Source organism: Ochotona curzoniae, unplaced genomic scaffold, assembly GCF_017591425.1.
Source record: "Ochotona curzoniae isolate NIBS_2020 unplaced genomic scaffold, NIBS_Ocur_1.0 contig_43, whole genome shotgun sequence".
Lineage (NCBI taxonomy): Eukaryota > Metazoa > Chordata > Mammalia > Lagomorpha > Ochotonidae > Ochotona > Ochotona curzoniae.
The window spans coordinates 6,576,204-6,598,451 of record NW_024466218.1 but is presented as its reverse complement, the minus strand read 5'-3'; the positions used below and the strand labels follow the sequence as shown (position 1 = coordinate 6,598,451).

Below are 22,248 nucleotides of genomic sequence, written 5' to 3'. Positions count from 1 at the left end.
GGCAGGTCAAAGGCAGAGGCAGTATCCAAACCTAGAGCTAATGCATCACAAATGATTTTTGCTGTTGTTTCAGCAACACTGTAGCTCACTGGTAAGAGGAAGCACAGGAAGGCATGGGAAAGGCAGATGAACAATTCTCTGTTTTCTAGTTACGCTGGTGAAAGAGAGATTTCATTTCTGAATGGGGAATGCTGTGTTTAATGAGATGTTTCTACAAAAACATCTGTTCAGAGTTCAGCACTGCACAATAAAAAAGAGAGCATGGATAATTCTGTATTTTCCAGGAGCACATTAGAAAAGTAAAACGGAAATTAACTTTAATGATTATAATTTATTTAATATATTTTCATTTCAACCTGAAATGAGTATAAAAATAACTGAGATATTTTACACTTTGGAGGGTGCTGAGCTATCAAAATCAAGCCAGGATTTACACTTAGGAGAAAATTCCCATTTGCACTGACCACAAATAAAGTGCTTAACAGCTACACATGGTCGCTGGGTACTGCAGAGAAACGCAGCTCTTGGGGTGAATAAGAAAGGGCAGAAAGAAAGTAGATAACCTTAACCCACTGAAAGATGGAAGGAGGGAGAGCCTCCAGATCTCTTCCTAGAATACACAGTACCAAAAGAAAGAAAGTGGCCAATGATTTGTCAAACATGATCTGAATGAATACAGTCTCTAACCTTGTGTCTTCCTCCACTGCCAAGAGCCCAGAGGTACCAGAGAGCATCACACAGGTATAAGCTGTGGGGCCTGTGTCAGCAGAAAGGGACGCGAGCAGGCAGCCAGGTGCTGAGCACAGACACAAATGATGTTTCTATAACTGAGCATCCCTAATCTGAACAATCCAAGCTCCAAACTCCAAAATGCTCTCAAATCTGAAATTCTGAGCAGGGACATGTTGCCACAAACCCCTTTTACTCTAACATATGCCCGTGCAAACTCCTATCTCCTCTGTCTACCGAAAGATCCTATGAAAATCCATTCCCTTATAGGATTTGGACACAGCCCCGAAAATCTGGGCCCAAACCATGAGAGCTGCCCCAGTGTGCAAAGGAAATGATTTCCTTGGAATTCCTTTAGAAATGAGGGGTAGGGGACACTGCGGTGTAGCACATAAATGCCTTCGCTTGTAATGCCAGCATTCCGTATGGGCATAAGTTTGTGTCTCCACTGCTCCGCTTCTGATCCAGCTCGATGCTAATGTGCCTAGGAAAGCAGCAGAGGGTGGCTCAAGTCCTTGGGCCCCTACATCCATGTGGGAGACTCTGAGAAAGCTCCTGGGTCTTGGCTTTGGCCTGGTCTAGCCCTTGCTATTGTGGCCAACTGGGGAGTGAATCAGCACACAGAAGATTCTCTCTCTCTCTTGTTCCTTCCTTCACCCTGCACCCCCACTTCCACCCCTTAACTCTGACTTCCAAATAAACAAATCTTAAATAAGGGGGAGAGAGCAGAGGTTGGAAGGGGATAGCCCATGGATGTAAGTGTACCTTATGTCTTCATCCAGTTTACTCAATTACTTCTCTGTGTTGAGCAGCCACCCATACTCTATAGCCCTTCAGTTTTTTCCTAAAGAAGGTTATCTTATCTCCCTGCATTTAGAAAAAAAAAATGTTTGTTTATTGGAAAGGCAGAGTGACAGAAAAGGGGGAAGAGAGAGATGGATCGTTTATTTACTAATTTATTCCCCAATGGCCACAAGAGCTAGGCTGGTAAGAGCCCACCAATGGGCAGCCTTGTACCTGTAGATTCTTACCTAACAAGGAGTGGTCAGGAACGGCTTAAAAGCCCAAGAACCTTCCTGAAGCCTTTGGCGTCGCTCCCTCTCTCCTGAGAGGCACCCCGATCCCGCCCCTCTCTGGGGAGGTGCTTTCTGTGTCTTGCTTCTTTCCCCGCTCACCTGGTCCCTTCACAAATAAACTCTGTCTTTAACTGATTCCCGGCTTTTTATTTCTATATTAAGCTGAGGAAAGAACCCAGCAGGCTTTTCTTGTAACAAATGATAAGCTGGCTTAGAAGCAGAGGAACCGGTACTCAAACTGGCCTCCTAGTTTTTTTTATACTGTTGTAACTCCAATGCTGATAAGCGTCTGACAGGAGATCTTTCACTGGTTCGCAAATTGTTTGCATACTGCAAATACAAAACTGATAAGAGTCTGATAGGAAAGTGATAAGAGTCTATTTTTTATCTTGTAGTTGGCCAAGTAATTTCTCCTAACATGTTAAGAATTTAGAAGAAATTATGCTCTAGAAGAGGACAGAAAAAAGCATGGGGGAAGGGGAGACCACTCATGCTTTCTGAACTACACAAAGAACGATGACAATCTTCATAGAGCGAAACACTCCAGAACTCCACTGCTGTGTGCCACTCTCACAAGTACTCAGCTAAGCTGTGGGTCAAATCCCAACTGAGGGAAGATGTTCTGCCAGGTCCCCGGAGCAGCCTTGTGGAGGGCTGGCCCACGTAGCCTGTTCACATCCTAACCCCAGCCCTGCTGAGGCCACCTTGCTTCGCTGGTCAAAGGAAAAAGAGTTAGAGCATCACACACATGCGCATCGGAGCCTGACTTCACAGTGAACGGATTACCTGGAGTCGGGGTATTTGGTGAGGGTGGCCAGGCTGCTGGTGTACATGTGGCCGCCCACATCGATGTGCACGGGCGCATTGGATTTTGTGAGCTGTGCTGGAGTAGGGATGCCTTGGCTGTTCAGTGGAGACGCAGGGGATCTAGTGAGCAGAGGTCTTGACATATTGGGCCGACTGTCCTACAGAGAGATAAGCAAGTTTAGACATTTTTCCCCCTCTTTTTAGCACAAAGGAAACACATATATCATAAAGAATATGTCCATGACTAATGTTGATATTCTCTTGGTAATAAAATCAGCTAGCCTTGCTTTCATAAGAATGAATGTTAGGGAACAAAAAGAAGGAACACTTTACATGCTCAGAATCCAGGAGCTGAGCAAGTGTTCATTTAAAAAAATTCTAAGCAACAGTGCTAATGAATTCTTGCATGTAATAACCGGTCAATAGCAAGTGGAGAAATTCTACTTATTCCAAATGAAAAGATAGTGTGCACACATAATAAAATATACATCCAAATAAAACAGGTGTGATGTATCTTCTGACAACTTCTTTCTTGTTATGCACTTGGAATGAAAACAGACCTTCAGCACTTGAGTGCTATATAAGTTCTTAAGTTTTTCGAATCAAGAAAAAGAGGGCAGAGCTGGGTTATCCATCGGCTCATGCACTTTGCCATTTTGCAAAGAGGTACCGCAGGTTTGTCAGTTAATAGCTTAAAAAAATAAACAAGCAACCCATCTCCAACTACTGTTGGCTGTTTCTCCCCCTGCAGGATTGGGTGTTCAAGGAGGCTTAGAAAACACCACTGACAAACACACACACACTTGCGGATCATGGGTCAGTGGCTCTTCTGCATCCCTGCCATCTTACAGAAATCATGGTCTCGAAGGGGAAGTGAAACATGTTGATGCAGCAAGGTGCAGCGGCACAGGCAAAGGTAAAGATGCCATGAGAACATGCAGACCAGAGAGCGGCTGTCACACCAGGCCTCAAGCACGTGCGGGAGGAACTGTACTCTTGAGAAAATATTCTATCCTTTCCATGGATACAATATAAATATTTCAAACACTATCCAAACAAGGTTGACTGCTTTTACATTAGAGTCCAAACCACAGACAAGTCAAGTCAGGTCTCTGGCGTTCCATGAAGGGTCAAATATTTAGAGTCTATAATTGAGGAATAAGCTAAAATAGCATTTAGGGATGAATTCTGGACAGCTGACGACACGCGTATGTGCCCTGATTTCTAATTTAACCGGAGACTGTTTCCAAACCCACAGTGTGTGCCAAAGCCAACGACAAGGCACGCTAAGAGGATTTTGAAAAAAACTGCCTTTGATGGAGATTACAAAGGGGAAGTCATCTCATTTTTGTACATAAAATGTGGTGTGCTAAAATACAAATTTGCAAAGCAGCACAGATTTTATGATGTGGAACAGCTTGAGGAGTTACCTGGGGCACAGCTGTTAGAGTACTTAGCATTAACCACATGCCCAAGCAAGACAGCGGGCGCACATGCTCTCCGCAACATCCTGTCTACCAGGAATGGGGCGGCGAATACTGAGCTTTCACACAAGACATCTGCCATCTGTGTGGTGCTCCTGTATATGTCGAATTCAATTCAGCCAAAAAATGGTCACAGCAAGAGAGTTAACACTTTAGTTCTTAAATTAGGCACTCATCCCATTATTCTGTTCAGGATCCCCATATGTTTTTAGTAAAGCAAAAAATAAGTATTAAAAACACAAAGGAATGTTTGCATCACAACAAGAATTCAAAGGACGTCTGGGGTACTGGATAGGGGAAAACCTATCAAATGAAACAAGATAAACAGAAAGCAAAGACAGGGTTGATTGGAAACACAAAACACTTGAGAACCTAGAGGTGAGCATTGGGCTTAGTGGTTAAGATGCTGGTTGGCACACATGGGTCCCGTGATAGAGTGCCTGGGTTCAATTCCTGGGTAGGGCTCCTAACTCCAGCCTCCTGTCAGACAGAGAGACAGAGATGACAGCTCAAGTTACCAAACATCTACCGCGTACATGGAGACCCGGATTGGGTATTTGGCTCCTACTACATCCCTGCCTCTCTTCCCTTTAATCATCATTGTAGCACATAGAGGGTAAACCAGTGGACAGGAGCGCGCTGACTCGCAAATAGCTGCTTGGAAATGCATTCACATATGCTTCACTTTTATAAGATGTATGCTGACTTCCTTTCAAAGAATGATTTCCTGGCTGCACACGTGTACACACACACACACACACACACACACATACAGTTAGGCACGTGTGTGTGCATAGGCCTCCTTCCCTCCTATAATTCAGCCCGTCACAGCAGTGCAGAGACTGTAATAGTTTTTCAATTGGACACATTCTATATCCCGCCTGGGGGTGCTCAGGCGAAAATGAACAGATTTGCAGGGTTAATATTGTCATTAGACTGTGACCTCGTTCAGCGTAGCACTAACACTGCCAGGTCTATATGGAAGGAGGAAAGAATTACAGCATAACTGATCAACTGAAGGATTCCAGATTTCTCAGAATATCCACCGTTTACATTGTAAATCATAAATGGATGGATACTATTACATTCAAAGTTGAACCAGAGTTTCCCCAGCTGGCGTAGAGATTAACCCTTTAGGATGAGGACTGGAGTTGCTCTTTGCTGAACCCCCCTGCTCCTCTCCAGGGCACCCCCATGACCCCAACACTTTCTCTACTCCATGTGTGTTCCCTTCATTACAGTCTTTTCTAAGGTGCTGATGGTAGGTAAGAGTCAATGTGTCCTGCACTGGGATAGACTGACAGAACTTTAAAACCTATAGGCTGAGGGCGGAAAGATAAGGAGCTAGAGGTCTTGGCATTTGTCATGGGACAGAGAGGCACTCAGCAGCCATGCTGTCTGCTGCAGAGGCTTTGTACAAGTGTCGCAGCAGCCCCTTGCCTGCCAGGACCACCACGGGCACTGTCCCATCTTCTTCTGGGTACTCACATGGGCAGCAGTCACGTCCCCTCTGAAGGATAAATCCAGTGCCCAGGGTGGCAGAGCAGGCAGCTGGAGAGAACTGGGGAGCTCCCTAACTCCTGTGTCAGTGAGTTCACCAACACTGGGTATCCTATCTTTAGACTCCCTGCCGTTGGGAAAAATAAACCGATTTCAAAAAATTATTTATTTATTGGAGGGAAAGAAAGATGACAGAGAAAAACAAAACTCCCGCTTTCAGGCTCAAGACTTACAGGCATGTAACACTTAAGGTTGGGCAGGGCTGTTAGTTGCCAGGAACTCAATCGAGGTCTCTGTGAGTGGCAGGGATCCAGCTACTTGAACCATCACCTGCTGCCTCCCAATGTGTCCATCAGCAGGAAACTGAAAATGGGAACAAGCTGGCACTCCGTCTTAGGCGCTCTGATACGGCCCTTGGGCATGTTAAGTGGCATCTTACCGCTACACCGCATGTGCTCCGCATTCCTGTTTTCAGCACCAGGTTGAGATTCTTGTGACCTCTCCTGGCAGAGTACCCTTATGAGGTGCTTTGGTTGAGGGACACCTGTCCCATCAGACAGAGAACAGCAACCCACTGATGCATGAGGCAGAATTACCGTGACTGCATCATCACCTTTCTCCAACTCCCCTTTTGCACCTGACTCCTTCCCCGTCTTCACTTCTCAGTCATCATCCCAGTTTGCTCATATGTTTTCCTCTGCTGCTTCCGAGGAAAGCAGAGCAGACACTTTAGCCACAAGGAGTATGAAGGAGTTGCATGCACCGTCACCATGCCTGTGGAAACAGCTCAGAGCACTGAAGGATCCTGAGGCAGTCAGGTAGCACGCTGTCCCTGCTAAGCCCTTCTCTGGGGTGCCCTCCTCATCCAGGGCAAAGGAACAGGCTCTAACAGCAAGTTGCTCCCTGTTCAGGCCACTTCCTTGCACAGCCCATTGTCCCTTCCTTCCTCGGCGTTTATTATGAACACCACCAAAGAGCCAGGCATGGAATCAGGTGAGAAGAGTGACAACAGCAGAGAAGACAGGCCGTGCCTGGCCTTTCTAGTCTTGTTGACAGTTGTGGGGTGGGGGTGGAGGGGCAGGAGAGCAAGAAGAGACTGCCTTCAGGGCAGAGGAGGGCCAGGGCACTACAGCAGCTCAACAGATGGGATGCTTAGCGCTGGCTTGGGGACTGGGAGGGACATTGGGGAAGTGCCTGGAGACACTCTTAGCCAAGATCAAACAGACAAGAACACTGGGGTGTTGCCAAGCCTGCAGGTGGGACACGGTACGGTACACCATAGAAATTAAACATTCAGTTTAACATGAGATTTCAATCATTTTTTCCAGTGTAAAGAGTTGAAACAGGAAAGAGAAGCATGTATGATAATGGTCTTTTTTGTAATAATGGCCTTAAAACAACAGAATTAAATGTTAATTTATGACAAACACCTTTACTGCAACATCTGTATCTCTGAAGAAGAGGAGCAAGACGAGGGAAGAACTGAAAGGGCAGTTTTCAAAACAGCCACATCCAACAAAACTTCCTGTGGTAGAGCAAATGATGTCCATAGCATGGCGGCCCCTTGAGCATCCAAAGTATGCCCATCACAGGTCAAGACATTAAAAGTGAATCAAGAGCCCAGCACGATAGCACAGCAGTTAAAGTCCTCGCCTTGAACGTACCACGATCCCTTATGGGTGCTGGTTCTAATCCCAGCAGCCCAGTTTCCCATCCAGCTCCCTGCTTGTGGCATGGGGAAGCAGTTGAGGACGGCCCAAAACCTTGGGACCCTGCACCCATGTGGGAGACCTGGAGGAAGTTCCTGGCTCCTGGTTTCAGATTGGCTTAGCTCTAGCCGTTGTGGCAGCTTGGGGAGTGAATCATCGGATGGAAGAGCTTCCTCTCTGTATATCTGCCTTTCCAATAAAAATAAATAAATCTTTTTAAAAAGTGAATTAAAATTCACTTAGAATTCACTTAGAGTAGCCATGGTTGTGGCTGTTCTATTAGACAGTATAGGATACTTTGAATTTTTTTCTTTGGAAACCCAGATCAGGACCGATTGGAATATGTCACTTACATGATGGAGAAGCAGGGTATTTTACAATCAAATACAAACAGCCCATGGTCCCATAAAACAATCACTTCTCCCCCTCTTTTACTGATATTATAAAAATACAAAATAGCCACACAAGGAGGGAAAAGAACGAGGCCCCACAGATTTGACGTAACACGACAGCACATGATGCATCAGTCTATTCGTATGTAGTGACAACTGGACAAAACGAATCTGTGATGATCACGGTCACAACTCGGGCCACCTTGGGGGGCTCTGGATGCGAGGGGGTGACAAGGAGCCTCTAGGAGCTGGGAAAGTCTGAAATCTCCATGTGGGAGACTACAGAGCACACCTGGGCACTCAAGAATGGCTCCACCTTAAGTTCCACTTAAACAAAAAGAAATAATCTTGAATGCCTCCAAGCAGAACGCTTTCCTGTTCAAATATTCACTTCAATTTCTTTGAACTACTTTATCACTTCCCTTCATAGAATTTACCGCTCTTCCCCAGGATACCCTGACATGAACCCACCCCTGGAACCTGACTTCTCAGTCTTCCTTTTTCCTTTTCTCCCCTGCGCAGAGTTTCCAGGAATTTCGATTAGTTTATTTTTAACATTTCCAGCTCCCAGCTGCAAGCAGTTGGCTGCTTCCTCTTCATCCATCTCACCCACCCAATAGGATGCAATGATTTTTGGTGGTAGTAGGCACCTTCCAGGGATTTGACTTCAGGCATCTTCTAAAAGAAGCTAATAAAAAATTTGTCTCCTAAGTCTAGCCTCCCTGTGTGCTGTGCAAACAGGAGCTCCGGGGCACTGCTTTGAACAAATGAGGTGAAGTTTAAGCCGAGAGTTTTAATGACTTTATTTGTTAAGAATGTATGCCACGCTTTGCTATCAAGTTGGACTCTTCTACCTGTTTCACTGTGGCGGGAAGCAGGTTTCTTGACGATAGCTCCAGAAAAGCGCACTGAAAGCAAAACTCTCATATTATTCGATATTTAAGTCCTAACATCCGATAGGGAGAACAGTGACTTCAGTGTAGACTCCTTCTCACAAATCTCAACATGTACATGTCAAATCTCTTTCCCTTCCTTTCTCTCTCGGCAGCTTTGACACACAGCATGGCTAGAGAAAGGGGGGGAGTTTCCGCTAATTTTAGTACTCATACTCTGATCCCTGTTGCATGAGTAGGGAAGCTTGGATTGGTCAAGGGGCATCTGGATAGTCACATCACTCGTGGGCGATACAAAATGATCCACTTAAAACCAAGCCTACTATGCACTAAAATTCCTGTTCTGCCTGTGGCTGCCTAGGTAGAATCTAGACCAAATGATGGCAAGAGCCTGTTGCAGCCCGTGAGCCGGAGGGTTCCCACCCGAGAGGCCTGCAAACTGTAACCAAAGTAGCTTGAGAACAGGCACTGCTTCCTGGGATGGGCATGTATGTTTGCCTTAGGATGAGCTTTAGGAATGACAATCATGTAGGGCATTCACTTATGGTTCTTACAGGAAACGACCACTTTGCTGACCACCATTACTTCGTTTTGAAAAAATCCTCATTTGTTCATTCACTTGCTCAAGTCCTCCTGATTGGGCACTAATCATGTGCCAACCTCTATAGTCCCTGGTGATTTTAAGTAACATAAAGAGGCTAGAGAAGGAGATAGAGAGATAGACAGGCAGACAGACAGGGGCTAGGGAGGAGCTTTTATGATTATTTCCTAAGCTGAAAAGCTTTTCCTGCGAACTGGTACTTTTAAAGGAGAAAATGCAAACAGCCAATAAACAAGTAAAAAAAAATTGCTCAGGTTCACTAGCCATCGGGGGATAAATGTCACAAACAGGCTCCCCCTCACCCTAGTTAGAATGGCTAATGGCTATCACTCAGAGATCAGCAAGCAGCAAATGCTGGTGAGGATGTTGGAAAACAGGTACCCTAATCCACTGTTACCAGAAATGCAAACTAGTGTAACCATTTTGGAAGACTGCATGGAGTCCTCAGATATATGAAAATAGATCTGCCAAATGACCCAGCCATCCTATTCATGAGAATGTATTCAAATGAAATGAAATCAGCATATGAGAAAGTTACCTGCATTCCCATATTTATAACAGCCCATAATAGCTAAGATACGTAATTAACCCAGATGCCCATCAACGATGACTAGATCATATCTATGGAACACTACTCAGCCATAAAAAGAATGAAATCTTGCTTTTGCAACTAATTTGGCCCAAATGGAAACCATTATGCTTAGTGAAATAATCCAGTCCCCAACAGACAAATAAGGTAAGTTCTCTGTGTTCTGTGATAACTAATACACAGAGTATAAAAATGTAATTTATGTGAGATTGACATCCTGGGATTTGATTATTATTTATAGCCTACATTCCTGAGAAGTATGAAGGCTATAAATGAATAAATGAATGAAATAAAAATATGAATGAAATAAAAAATACACCACTATAAAAATTAGGGAGGGACTAATCCTGGGGCCTACACCAGCTACTGGAAGACAATCCTGGGGCTCATGCCGGCAGGGAGTTGGGGTGACTGAGGATTGCCTGGGGAAGGTGGTTTGGGATGTGGAGGAGTGGAGGGTTACTGAAGGAGTATTTTACAGGTATGGAATGACTTCTGGGGGATTCCACAAACCATGCCATTGTACTTGCAGGTAAACAAGGGAGCTGAGACCAGATGGTTTAGACAGGAGAAACTGGAGGGTGTGCTTGGGTCAGACAAATGTACTTGCCCATGTGGGTTAGGTGGCATTGCCCACCTGCTCACAGGAAACCTAGGGTTGGAGGGCTTGCCTGGCAGGGCAAGGCCCCACTGCCTGCCAGTGAATATCAGGGCAGAATGGGCCAAACAAGGCTAGATCACGACGCTGATTGGCATGCGAGAGAACTGGGTCTGAGGTCAGATTCTATAGGGAATCTGTGGCCTCATCCTGTGGGAGTGCAGTACCCACTGGTTTGTGCAAGAGTTGGGGGTAGGGATGGGCCAAACTAGGTATGGCAATGGAACTCACTGACACAGGAACTGGGGCTGGCATAGGCTGCAGCACCTGAAGGCATATCCAAGAATCAGGTCTGGGGGTAGGCTGGACTGCAGCACCTGCCAGCACATGCAAAAGCTGGCACTGGTGGACTATGCCAGGCAGGGGCCTAGAACGTGCAAACACGTGTGAGATCCAGGTCTGGGATCTGCTCATGGTAGGGGTGGGTCAGGCCAGGCAAGGCTCCACTACTTATTAGCATCTACATGGGAAGGCTTGGGACCTGGGGTTGCAGTGGGGAGAGTGGTGGGTTTGGTTGGGCCAAACTGTAGCACCCAATGACACATGTAGAAGCCTGAGTGGGTAGAGGATGGGCTAGGCTAGGTAGTGGCATCTACCAGTCCATAAAAGAGCCAGATCTGGGGCCTTGCGTTGTAGCCTAGTGGCTAAAGTTCTCACCTTGCATGTAATGGGATCCCATGTAGGTGCCGGTTTGTATCCTGACTGCTCCACTTCACTTCCAGCTCCATACCTGTGGCCTGGGATAACAGCCAAGGACGGCCCAAGGCCTTGGGATCCAGCACCCACCTGGGAGACTTGGATGAAGCTCCTGGCTCCTGGCTCCTGGCTCCAGGCTTCACATCAGCTCAGTTCTGGCCATTGCAGCCACTTGGGGTGTGAGCTAGCAGATGAAAGATCTTTCTGTATCTCCTTCTCTCTGTAAATCTGACTTCCCAATGAAAACCAATGAGTCTTAGAGAGAGAGAGAGAGAGAGAGAGAGAGAGAGAGAGCGCCAGATCTGAGAGTGGGCCAGGCAAGGCTATAATGTAGTACCCACTAGTGAGAGCTAGAATGGGTGTGGGCACACTGGGCAAGGCTACAGTACCTGCTGGTGAGTTCCACGACTGGAGGTGAGTCATGTCAGGCTGGGCTGAGCACCCACTGGTAGGTATGTGCAACAGCCTAGCTGAGGGCTGATCTGATAGGGGGATTTGGGGAACTCCTCTGTTGGGCAACAGCTCCCTTACTGGGCATGAGAGATGACACTGGGGGCAGCCCAGGCTTGGCTACAGTACCCAAGTACCCATCCAGGTTAGGCTGGGTCAATCCACAGCACCTGCTGGCAGGTACAAGAGTCAGGACGGAGTGTTGGGCAGGATAGGTTGGACCACACCTCCAGCCAAGAGGGCCAAGCTGCAGCACCTGCCAGCATAAGCTGGGACTGGAGGCAAGCCAGGCTGCAGCACCTGCTGGTGAATACTGAGGCAAGGTGAGCTATACCAGACTTAACTGCAGCACCCCCAGCACACACAAGACCCAGGACTGGAGGCAAGCCTTGTAGGGTAACTTCAGGGATTCCGCTGCTAGGCCACTTGTCTCACTGGAATTCTGGGCCTGGGGCAGACTGGGCCATGCAGGACTACAACACCCACTGGCCTGCATGTGAGATGGGTCTGGGGAAGTATCAGACTGAGCTAAGCTGCAGCACCCAGGAGTATATTTGAGGGTTGAACAGGATGCTGGCTGGGCATGACTGGGCCAGGCTAGACCATAGCACATGCTGACACATGCTTAAACTGGGGCTGGGGCAGAGCCTGGTGGGGGTTATTGGGGGTTGTCTCAACTTAAACCAAGGCACCCACAGGTGTGTGCGAGGAATGGCCTATGTTGGACTGGACTATGCTATGCCACAGTACATGTCAGTTTGCATGACAAATGGGGCTGGGGGTGGACCTGATCAGACAGCTACAATCCAGGGGTTGTGTGTGTTGATGGATATAAGACCCAACCAGACCCTGCACTAGCTGGCACACACAACAGTCAGGTCTGAGGTCACCCCAGGTCAGGTTTCTTGGGGGACTCCTCAACAGATCATTGGAGTCAAACCCCAGTCATAGGGAAAATCACTAGATATGTGGTCTGATCTTGGAGTGCATGTGTCAGGATTGGGTCTTCTCAGTTGTTGATGCCTGTGTAATGAACAACACACCCAGATGCATACCAGGGACATGACGGCCACTTCATCTAGGCCAGTAGGGGATACTGACTCCTCCCTGCTAATGCACCTGGGAAAGCAGTGGAAGATGGCCCAAGAGCTTGGGACCCTGCCCCCGATCTAGACAGCAAAATGGAGTTCCAGGCTCTTGGCACCAGCCAGCTCAGTGTGCATGCACTCTCTCACTCCTCTCTACTCAATTCCTCTTTCAGAATAATTAATTAAAAGAATAAAATTAAAAGCATTCGAATACTAGATCCCACACGCCAGCCACCATGTGCACTTGGTGAGCTGTCCCTGGGCTTACCTAGGCTCTGGGGGCTACTCCCTTCGGGGTCAGTACCCCGAGGGGGGAGGTCTCCGTGGCTGGCTAGGTCCAGGGCCCAGCCACCGCCCTCATTGGGCAGTGAATGGGATTGGGGAGGGGCGCGACCTTGGGCCTGGGGGTTTAAACTTCCCGCTGCCTCTTGGCTGCGGGTGGGTCTCAGGACAGGGTGTCTCATGCCTGGATCCCACAAGCCAGCCACCATGTGCATGTGGTGAGCTGTCCCAGGGCGGCCAGAGCACCATTTGGCACCAGGCTCCACCTGCTGGCTGCCCGGCCAGGGAGCTCTGGGGTTCTGGTTCTTTGATTCGCTGCTTAGTTAGCTCCAGGTTGAACCCACTGTGCTTCTGGGATGTGAGTCAATCCTAAATATTCCCAATGACAGTAACTCTTTTTTTGAAGAACTTGTAATCAATTAACAATGCTGAGCACTGAACACCAGTACATGTAAAAGCTAAGGTTCGGGGCTTGTCTAGCAGGACATGCTATTACCTGACATGATGATGGATCAGCTGATGGGTCACACTAGACATTAACTAGCACTCAAGAACCATATCTGGGGGTGGATTCTGTGAGGGATGTGTGGGCCACACTCTGTGGAAATTCTAGCCCCACTGGTTAGCTCAACAGTTTGGTTGGAGATGGACTAAGCTAGGTGTGACCAAGGAGCTTGCCATCAATTACAGGTAAAGGAACCCCCAATAGTCTGGACTAGTCAGGGCAGCAGCACCCGAATGTGCATCCTGAATAGGGTGTGGGGTGGGCTAGGCCGCAACATTCACCAGCTCATACACGGCCAAATGGAAGGCCAGACTATACCGGGCACTGGCCTAAAACCCATTGGCATGTGTGGGAACTGGGTCGGGGAGTGGATCAAGTGGAGGAACTTGGGAAACTCCCCTGGCGAGTCACAGCTCCCACTGGTGAACATGTAGTCCAGACCTGGGGGTTGGAGAAGCTGGGCAAAAGTAGCTCCAATGGCTGGCCATAATGTGAATTGGTAATGAAGTGCGATGTACTGGGCAGGACCAAGCAAGCCTTGGCCTACAAGCGAAACTAGAAACCAGCATGGAGCACAGGTCATGCTGAGCTAGGCTCTTGCACCTACTGGTTTGCATGAGTCAGGGACGCTAAGCCACAGTGTCTAAGGCAGAGTCTGTGACAGGTGAGGGGCTGAGCTAAGCTGAGTCAGAGCAACCACTGGCATGTGCGTGATCTATGGCTGGGAACAGGCCCGGCTGGGGAGCTAAGGGGACACCCTAGCTGGGTTGAAGTTCCCACCAAGGGGTGCGTGGGCTAGAATGGGGGCTGAGTTCGGATCAGGATACAGTTGTAGTCTCCCTTGGCACAAGTGTGGACGGGGACTGGATGCACCAGGCCGGGCCAGACCCCAGCACCCTCTGGTGTCCTGGAGGACCAGGGTAGATGTGTGATGGACTAGGCTAGGTTTCAACCCCTACTGACCCATACGTGAGCCATATGTGGGTATGGATGAGCCATGGCTGGGCTGAAACATTCAACGGCAAGAACCAGACTGGGTTGAAGGCCAGTCAAGAAAAGCCACGGTTCCTGCTAGGACAGGAGGTGGACTAAGTAGGGCTGGCTCATGGACCCACTGGTATGTGCAAAATTTGGCATTGGGAGAGGTTCTGATGGAGGAGTCTGGGCAACTCCTCTGGCAGGACACAGTCCCTGAAGGTAAGCACAAGAAGCATGATAAGAAGCAGCCCAGAACAGCTCAGAAAGTTTCCCACTGGCATACATTTGGCATGGGTCAGAGGCAGACCAAGTTGAATCAGTCCATGTCATCCACTGGCAAATCCAAGCACCAGAACAGAGTGTGAGTCGAGCCAGGTTCAGTCACGACAAAAAAACCAGTGGACAATACAGAATGCCAAGGTGAGGTTGCCCGTACTGGATGTGACCACAGCACCCAACCAGCATGCATGAGAACCAGGAAGGGAAGGGGCAGAACTGGCAGGGGGAATAAGGGAGGGTCCCCTTGCTGGACAGCTACTCCTGCTGGAGAGCGTGGGCTGGGATGAGGGCAAACCAGACTAAGCAGGGCTACAACACCTGTGCGTCTCATGTGGCCTAGATCAGGAAAAAGCCAGGCTGAGCTGATTATTCCTACTGTTGCAAGCATAAATTAGAGTGGGTGAAGGTTGTTTGGGCTTAGCCGCAGCATCAGCTGGCAGAAGCTGGCACTGGGGGCTAATTCTGTCAAGTCTAACCACAGAACCACCTGAAGAGTGCATAAACCGGGAGTGAGAGAGACCTAGGAGGGAAATAGTGGCCTCCTCCCTCTTGGGTTACCACTCCCACAGGAAGGCATGAAAACTAGGACGGGGGCTGCGATGGCTAGACAGAGAGGCATTCTACAACATCCATGAGGGCTGGATAGTTGAGCTGGTTAGATGGAACTAAGCTTCAATGCCCATCGACATGTACGAGAGCCAAATGGGATGTGGGACAGACTGGACTAGTCTGCTACACATACTGGCAAAACAGAGTAGGGGGCAGGCCTGGTGGGGGTTGTTGTTGGTCGCCCTGACTAGGCTGCAACTCCCACTGGTTTATGTGAGGGCTGAGTATGTGCTGGGCAGAACCAGGCTGGACTGCAACACCCATTGGTTCCAGTGGAAGTCGGGTCTGAACACAGAACCAACCCAGCAATTGCAACCACCAGCTGATCAGGGCAATGAACTATGCCGGGCCCTGTGCTTACTAGAACACACAAGAATCTGGTCTGGGATCACCTCAAAGTTTCTTTGGGGATCTCCCCAATCAAAATGCTGGACTCAGAACCCTAACCAAAAAAGTCAGAAGACAGAACAAGTCAATCAATCACCTCAGCTATTTGTTGGCAGCACAATACTGGGCAAATGGAGACTCTATGAGGGACTATGTCAATCAGTGAATTCTTCAACAACCTCATCGTGCTTGGAGTGGCAAGACTGGCAGCAATTCATAAATGGTGAACTATCAAAACCACTTGAGCAAGTATTTCAGAGCATGCCCCACATCCGGGACTTGGGGTGGGTGGGAAACGGGGTGGGGCTTCTCCCTCAATATCCCCCTTTAACTCAGATACATGAAGGAAACAATATGGAAATAATAGTTTTACCCACTTTCCTATAGCCCTTGAACCTTTTTACCCTAATTAACTCTGTAAAGATTATCAAAAATATAATAAAAAATATTTTAATTAAAAAAAAGCATTCGAATGAACTTAGACTAGAAAGTATATATAATGTATTATAAAAGACATTTTTAAAGACAATTCTCAAAACTTTCCTCAGCCATAGTCGCAGACACAGAACACGCTAAGGGTGTGAGGGAAAGAGCCCTCTTTCTGTATAAACATGACGGCCTGATCTGAGCCTGGCCCCACCCTTCACGGGATTTGGGGTGAAGTTACCAAGCCTTTCTGCCTCCAGGTCCCTGCTCTTCAACCCAGGAATTAAATCCCCTCAGCCAGAGAAGGAAACATTGGGGAAAAGAATTCCATCTGTACAGAACATGTATGGCTATTTTTCAGGTCCCTATTCCTTGTGTTGACTATGATAAGTAATCTAGAGAGGGTTTAGAATGTGGAGAGGGCGAGAGGCAGCTGTGATGGTCAAGTTGCCCACTGTGTCACCTCCATCCCATATTAAAACATGAGATGTAAGCAGCAAACGTGCAGGTGATAGCAGCAACTTGGTTTTTGTAGAAGGGACTTAAACATCGGAGGATTTAGGTATCCAAGGGGTTTCTGGAACCAGTTCCCATGGAACCTTTGAAAAATGAGGACAATGGCATTTTTTTTCCTTCTGCACACAAAACAAATAAAACCCCTGAAACCTGACAAACAATGGACCAGGTGCGCAGAGCGGCTTCTGTGCATCGAATGAGATGTGAAGGGACCTTCCTATGGAGTGCAGGAAGCAAGGGCCACGCAACGGGTTTTTACACGATAGGCCAGTGTTCCACTGGAAGGAAAGTAACAGCGAAATAAGACAGGGCCTTTGCAGGCATGAACACACTTTCAGGAAAGGAGGCCATCACCACAGGCTCCTAAGATGAAGGTCAGGCTACCTGGACTTTCCTGTTCAGACAAAGATCTTCACTTCACAGAATAACCACCTCACAGGAGCATGCTCCGAGCTGTGTTGCAGTCTTCCCTACTCTCAAGCAGCCCACTTTACATGGCTTGCCTTGGGCCAGGACCAGGGTGACTGCTGTTTATTTCGATGCACAGCATCTCTGCCAGCAGTGGAGTGAGGCCTGCAATGTGCCTTATTACTAGAAAGTAACATTCAAAAAAGTATCTGAGAACCCCTTATTAGATTATCAAGCTAGTGCCATGAAAAGCAAAATATGAACTTGAGACAAAGAACATTCTGATAGAGTTTTGATGTTGACTATGGCCAACTTAATTTTTAAATTAATATTTCTTTTAACATGTACTAGAAACACAATCATGTTTCAATTCCTACTATTGCTTAATTGTGGCTGTTATTAATTGATACAAATAAAATGCAGCATTAAAATGACAAAGCAGGCTCAAACGTAATAGTTTTATAAGAAAAAAACAAACTTCATGAAAATGTATGTGCAGTGAAACATTCCAGAATGAAACGCACTGAAATATTAACAGGAGTTGGAAGGGGATGAAAATCTTATTTTTTCATGATGCATAGAGCTGAACATTTGTGACCTCTGCATTTATTACAAGGTATGTATCAATTAGTACATATTCTTTGCCCACTGCTATTTTTGTGCTCTCATAATAGGGATTTGGGAGACATTTTTGAAGGGACTGAATGAAGAAATACAGACACGGAACTAAATTTAGGGATATCGCTTCCCTTCCCTTGATTTTCTTGCCAGGGAGGAAGTGTGCAGAACAGAAAATTAAATGGGCCTCAGGTCATAGTAAGCTCATATTGGGCTGACACAGAAGTCTATTTAGCTTGATGGGGGGGGGGGGGGTAGGAAGGGCAGGAGTCAATGGTTTCCGCCGTCTTAGGCCTCCCCTAGCCCTGGATCCCGCCATCTCAGGTCTGCAACACAACAAGGACAGAGAGAATTCTCCTCGCCCACGCATCTCCTGCGACCACTTCTGCGGAGGCTGCAAGGAGCTGCCGAGGCTGGCAGAGAAAGGGAATCCAGCACACATCAGGGTCCTTGCACTGTGCAGGGACCACCGCACACCGTGAGCCAGTATCATAGCTTCACAGAGAAGGCTGACTCCGGGGTCAAGTGGCTTAGCCTTTAATTACCTAGCAATGGACTTACTGTGATGGTTTACACGGAGACCATTGTATTCTAGGATAAGACTGTCACTTTCATGTTTCTTGGCTTTCCAACCAGAAGGGATACTGACCAGTTTGGGGCTGAATGCTGCTGGCTTGAGGTTTAAAAGGATGGCAGTGGTCATGGAGAAGGGACAGTGGCAGCTGCCCTGGGCAGGGGTGGGGGGCGCTGTCCTTCCTCTTGCCACAGGGCTTCACTTCGCAATCACCCCAGTTCCTGACTCATGCTCACTTGTGGACACAACAGACTCAAAACCGCCAACCTACTTGTCTGACGTACAGGATGTGGCCATACAATTCCATGTCCAGGAGCGTAACAAATGCTCAAAGCGTTCCTTCCAGACCTAATTGAATCTCTGGGAAAATCTTCTTAGATTCTTGCTTCTACTTCTTAGATTCTTGTATCCTCATCTGCTTGACTTCTTCATGTTACCATTTAAGATACACAAGTTTGGAAACACATGGGTTACTCTTGGATGTGTTCATGAAAGCTTCATGTGTCATTTCATCTGATTACTTAGACAACCCAGGGTAGCTTCTGTACATGTAGCAGGTTAGGGCACCGGAGAGCTGAGACGTGAGAACGAGCCCCATGGTCAGGGGTTCTCAACGAGAAGAGATTCCCATGTAAATAGAACTCTTCAGCAAATTATGCCCTCAATACTCCAAGAACTACTTATGGATGTTTCTAAGTGGGTCATTTAAAAAGCAAACAATACTTTGGTGCAGTAAAGGGTGTATCTCTCTTGCTTTGATGAATCCAGGGCATGCTATTTTTAAAGTCAGAAATGTTGTAAGGATGCTACAAAGAAAACACCTAATTTTTAGTCTGAGCCAATTCTCCAATGAGTTATGTGGCCTTGGAGAATTATTTATTTCTCTATAGTATTTGCAACTGAACCACAAAATCTATTATGCCTTTTCCAAGGCTGAATTTTAAACATTCTATGATTTTTTAAAACTATAAACATGGTGACTTAAATACTGTAAGAAAGCCAGTGGGGCTGGCACTGCGGTACAGGAGGTTAAGTAGCCACTTGCAACACTGACATCTTATGTTGAAATGCTGGTTCAGGCCCTGGCCATTCCACTTCTGATCCAGCTTTCTGCTAATGCACACCCTGGGAAGGCAGAGGAGGATGGCTCAAATCCTTGGATCACTGACACCCACATGGGAGACCCAGATGGCATTCTGGGCTCCTGGCTTCAGCTTAACCAAGCCCCAGCCACCTGCTTCTCCCCATCTCCTTTCTCAGCCTTTTGAATAAAAATATCTTGAAAGGAAGGAAGGGAGGGAAGGAGGGAGGTGCCAGCAGCCCATCTGGGCACCAGTCTGAGTTCCAGCTGCTCTACAGCCACTCCAGCTCCCTGTTAATGTGCCTAGGAAAGAGCCGGAAAAAGGTCCAGGTTCCTGACATCGGACGGGTCCAGCACCAGCCATTGCAGCCACATGGGAAGTGAACCAACAAGTTGAAGATCTCTGCCTCTCTGTGTCTCCCTCCCTCTCTCTCTCTCTCAGTCTGCTTTTCAAATAAATAAATAAATAAACAAACCCTTAAAAACAAGCTAGCACTTGAGCTTGGTACGGGAATTCAGACTTCCTCTGAAAGAAAAAGCGGTCATGAACTCAGAGGCTTTCAAAAGCATGAGAGCAAAGAGAAGCCAACCCAGAGAGAATTCTTAACAATCATGTGGCTTTCTCCAGCTGATTGGGAAGATTAAATTTTAATCACTATTGCTTTTTATTTGCCTACTCTGGTGGGAGAAAATGGCCAATAAAATATGATGCTCAATGCACAAAATGCCTTCTTTGGAAAGATTCTTTACTGGGTATCATTTTATTGGAGTATTATTTACTGGTATCTTGCACAGTTCTAAAATTTCATTGTGGGCTGAGAGTCACTTATTTGAGCCTCTGCTACAGAAGAGAAAATGTTTTAAAAATAAAAAAGAGAAAGTGTCTCAAAAAATTTTTAAAAAAATCCCTTCAACAGGATCAGCACCATCTTTTCCTAAAACCTACTGGCTGTTAAAAAAGGAAGAGGTTGTCCGAGTGGGGTGGTGTCAGTGTTCGTACATCAGAATCAGTGTGTGACACCTGGCCGTGGTGACACCTGGCCCTCGCTAGGGTTTCTATCCTCAGAAGATACAAACTGAGCCTCTTCCAGCCTTTGGGTCACCCTGTTCCTTAGGGACCTCAGTCCCATTAGGAGCTGCTCATGGGAAAATGCAGAGAACGAACCTAGAGGTGAGTGAATGGGCTCAGTGGGGTCTGCCAGGCCACAGCGATGCTGAGAGACCGCAAAGGTGCCCACAAAGGCAGAGATCTGCTTGTCAGGATAAGGCAGAGAGCATTGAAGCCCACATCAGGAAGGAGGCGTTCGGATGAGCGCCAGAGCCAGCGGTGAGGCAGGCAGGCAGGCATCAGCCTTGGTCCATTTCATTCCACTGAGCTCTTCTCTGTGATCACACGTAAGGGACATAGCTCAAAATAAATACCAACAAGATGAAAAAAAAAAAAAGTGTTTCAAAGATCAGCCCCATTGAGAAGAAAAGCTGGCAATCATAATGAAAATATATTAGAAAGAAAACACACTTTGCATTTATCTAGTTTGTATGAGATTCTAACCCTCTGAAAACCTTGTCAATAATAATCCTTCAGTCTTCTCTAAGGTCCAGAGAGGGAAGAAAGCCAACACCAAGACTGTTGGAAAGAACACTGTGTGAAAGTTGACCTAAAGCCACCAGCAAACCATCTCCCACCACATACTGTCTCCTTTTGGGACCATCTGCCTATAAACAGAGGACACAGTCCTGGAACATTCAGCAAAATGTGCTGCAGAATTGCTTTGGCATTCTTTCTATTCTTAAGATCGATTCCTACTTATCTGAAAGACAGTGACAAAGACAAAGAGATAGAGTTCACCTACCAACTGGTTAACACCTCAAATGACCGTAACGGCCAGGGGTGTGCCAGCTGCATCCAGAATCCAGGAACTCTGCCCTAGTCTTCTATGTGGGTGGCAGGGGCCCAAGTACTCGAGCCACCTTTCCCAGGAGCACAAGCAGGGAGTTGACTGGGAAGTGGAGCAGAAGGGACTTGAACTGGAGCCCCCTAAAATAGGATCTGATGTCACAGGAGGCAGCTTATCACACTGCACCACAACAACGGCCCTTTGGTATTCTTAACAACACTGCTAAGTTTTTTATTAGATGACTGTTCAAACCAAAGGCACAGCACCTGCTTATCATGCCAAGACAACAGTGGTTGTGGGAGAGCAGGTGAGTAAATGGCGATTTCTGCCTGGGAAGAAAGGCAGTTGGGATTTGGAGAAGCAGGCAAGAAAAAGAGCATCCCAAGAGAAGAGAAGAAATAAGATGGGGAAGAGGAGCAGGAAGTGAGAAAAGGACAGCGATGTGGAAGAGACGTGGGAAGTGAAACACAGAGAAACACAGAGAGGAGACAGGCAGAAAGGTGTGTGTGTGCAGGTGAAGAGAGGACTGGGCCTAGCTCCTCACAGTACCGACCATGTGTCATGGAAGTTGGCTGCTAACGCCATGTACTTGCCTGGGGGTCCTCCTGGTGATTCCAATGGAAGGCCTTACTTCATTCCTCTGCAAGTGATTCCCTTGGATGTAAGGCTGTGAAAGGTTTGGGAGAAAGGTCTAACCATTTACTGTGGTCATCCTGCTCACACACTAGAATGACCACTCCTCACACCTCTGCCTACTGAAGATGCCGGGACTATGTCTAGGTTTTAAGAGCCTGATTCATAGCTCAACAGAAAGCTCATGAATATAAGCGCTCTCAGACAAATGGTTAAAATAGCAGAAGATCACAGGCATCCAGGGGAAGCCTATACGTGCACTTGAAATTAAATCAGGGTTTAAGTAGTCTTCAATGATTTGTTCATATCAACTTCCCACAGTACGTGATGAAACATGTTTTTGTGCAGAATAGGAAATGCATAAACAGTGCTGCTGATCACA

The 22,248-nt window shown here is 47.2% G+C and overlaps 1 protein-coding gene across 3 annotated transcripts in view; it reads right to left on the bottom strand.

Annotated features, from left to right (window-relative positions):
• Positions 1–22,248, bottom strand: part of KCTD1 (potassium channel tetramerization domain containing 1) — a 198,456-nt gene that overhangs the window by 58,750 nt on the left and 117,458 nt on the right. For all 3 annotated transcript variants that reach the window (XM_040984842.1, XM_040984843.1, XM_040984841.1), the window contains exon 2: positions 2,592–2,770. In XM_040984842.1, the coding sequence (XP_040840776.1) occupies positions 2,592–2,770 (179 nt within the window). The remainder of the gene's footprint in view (positions 1–2,591; positions 2,771–22,248) is intronic.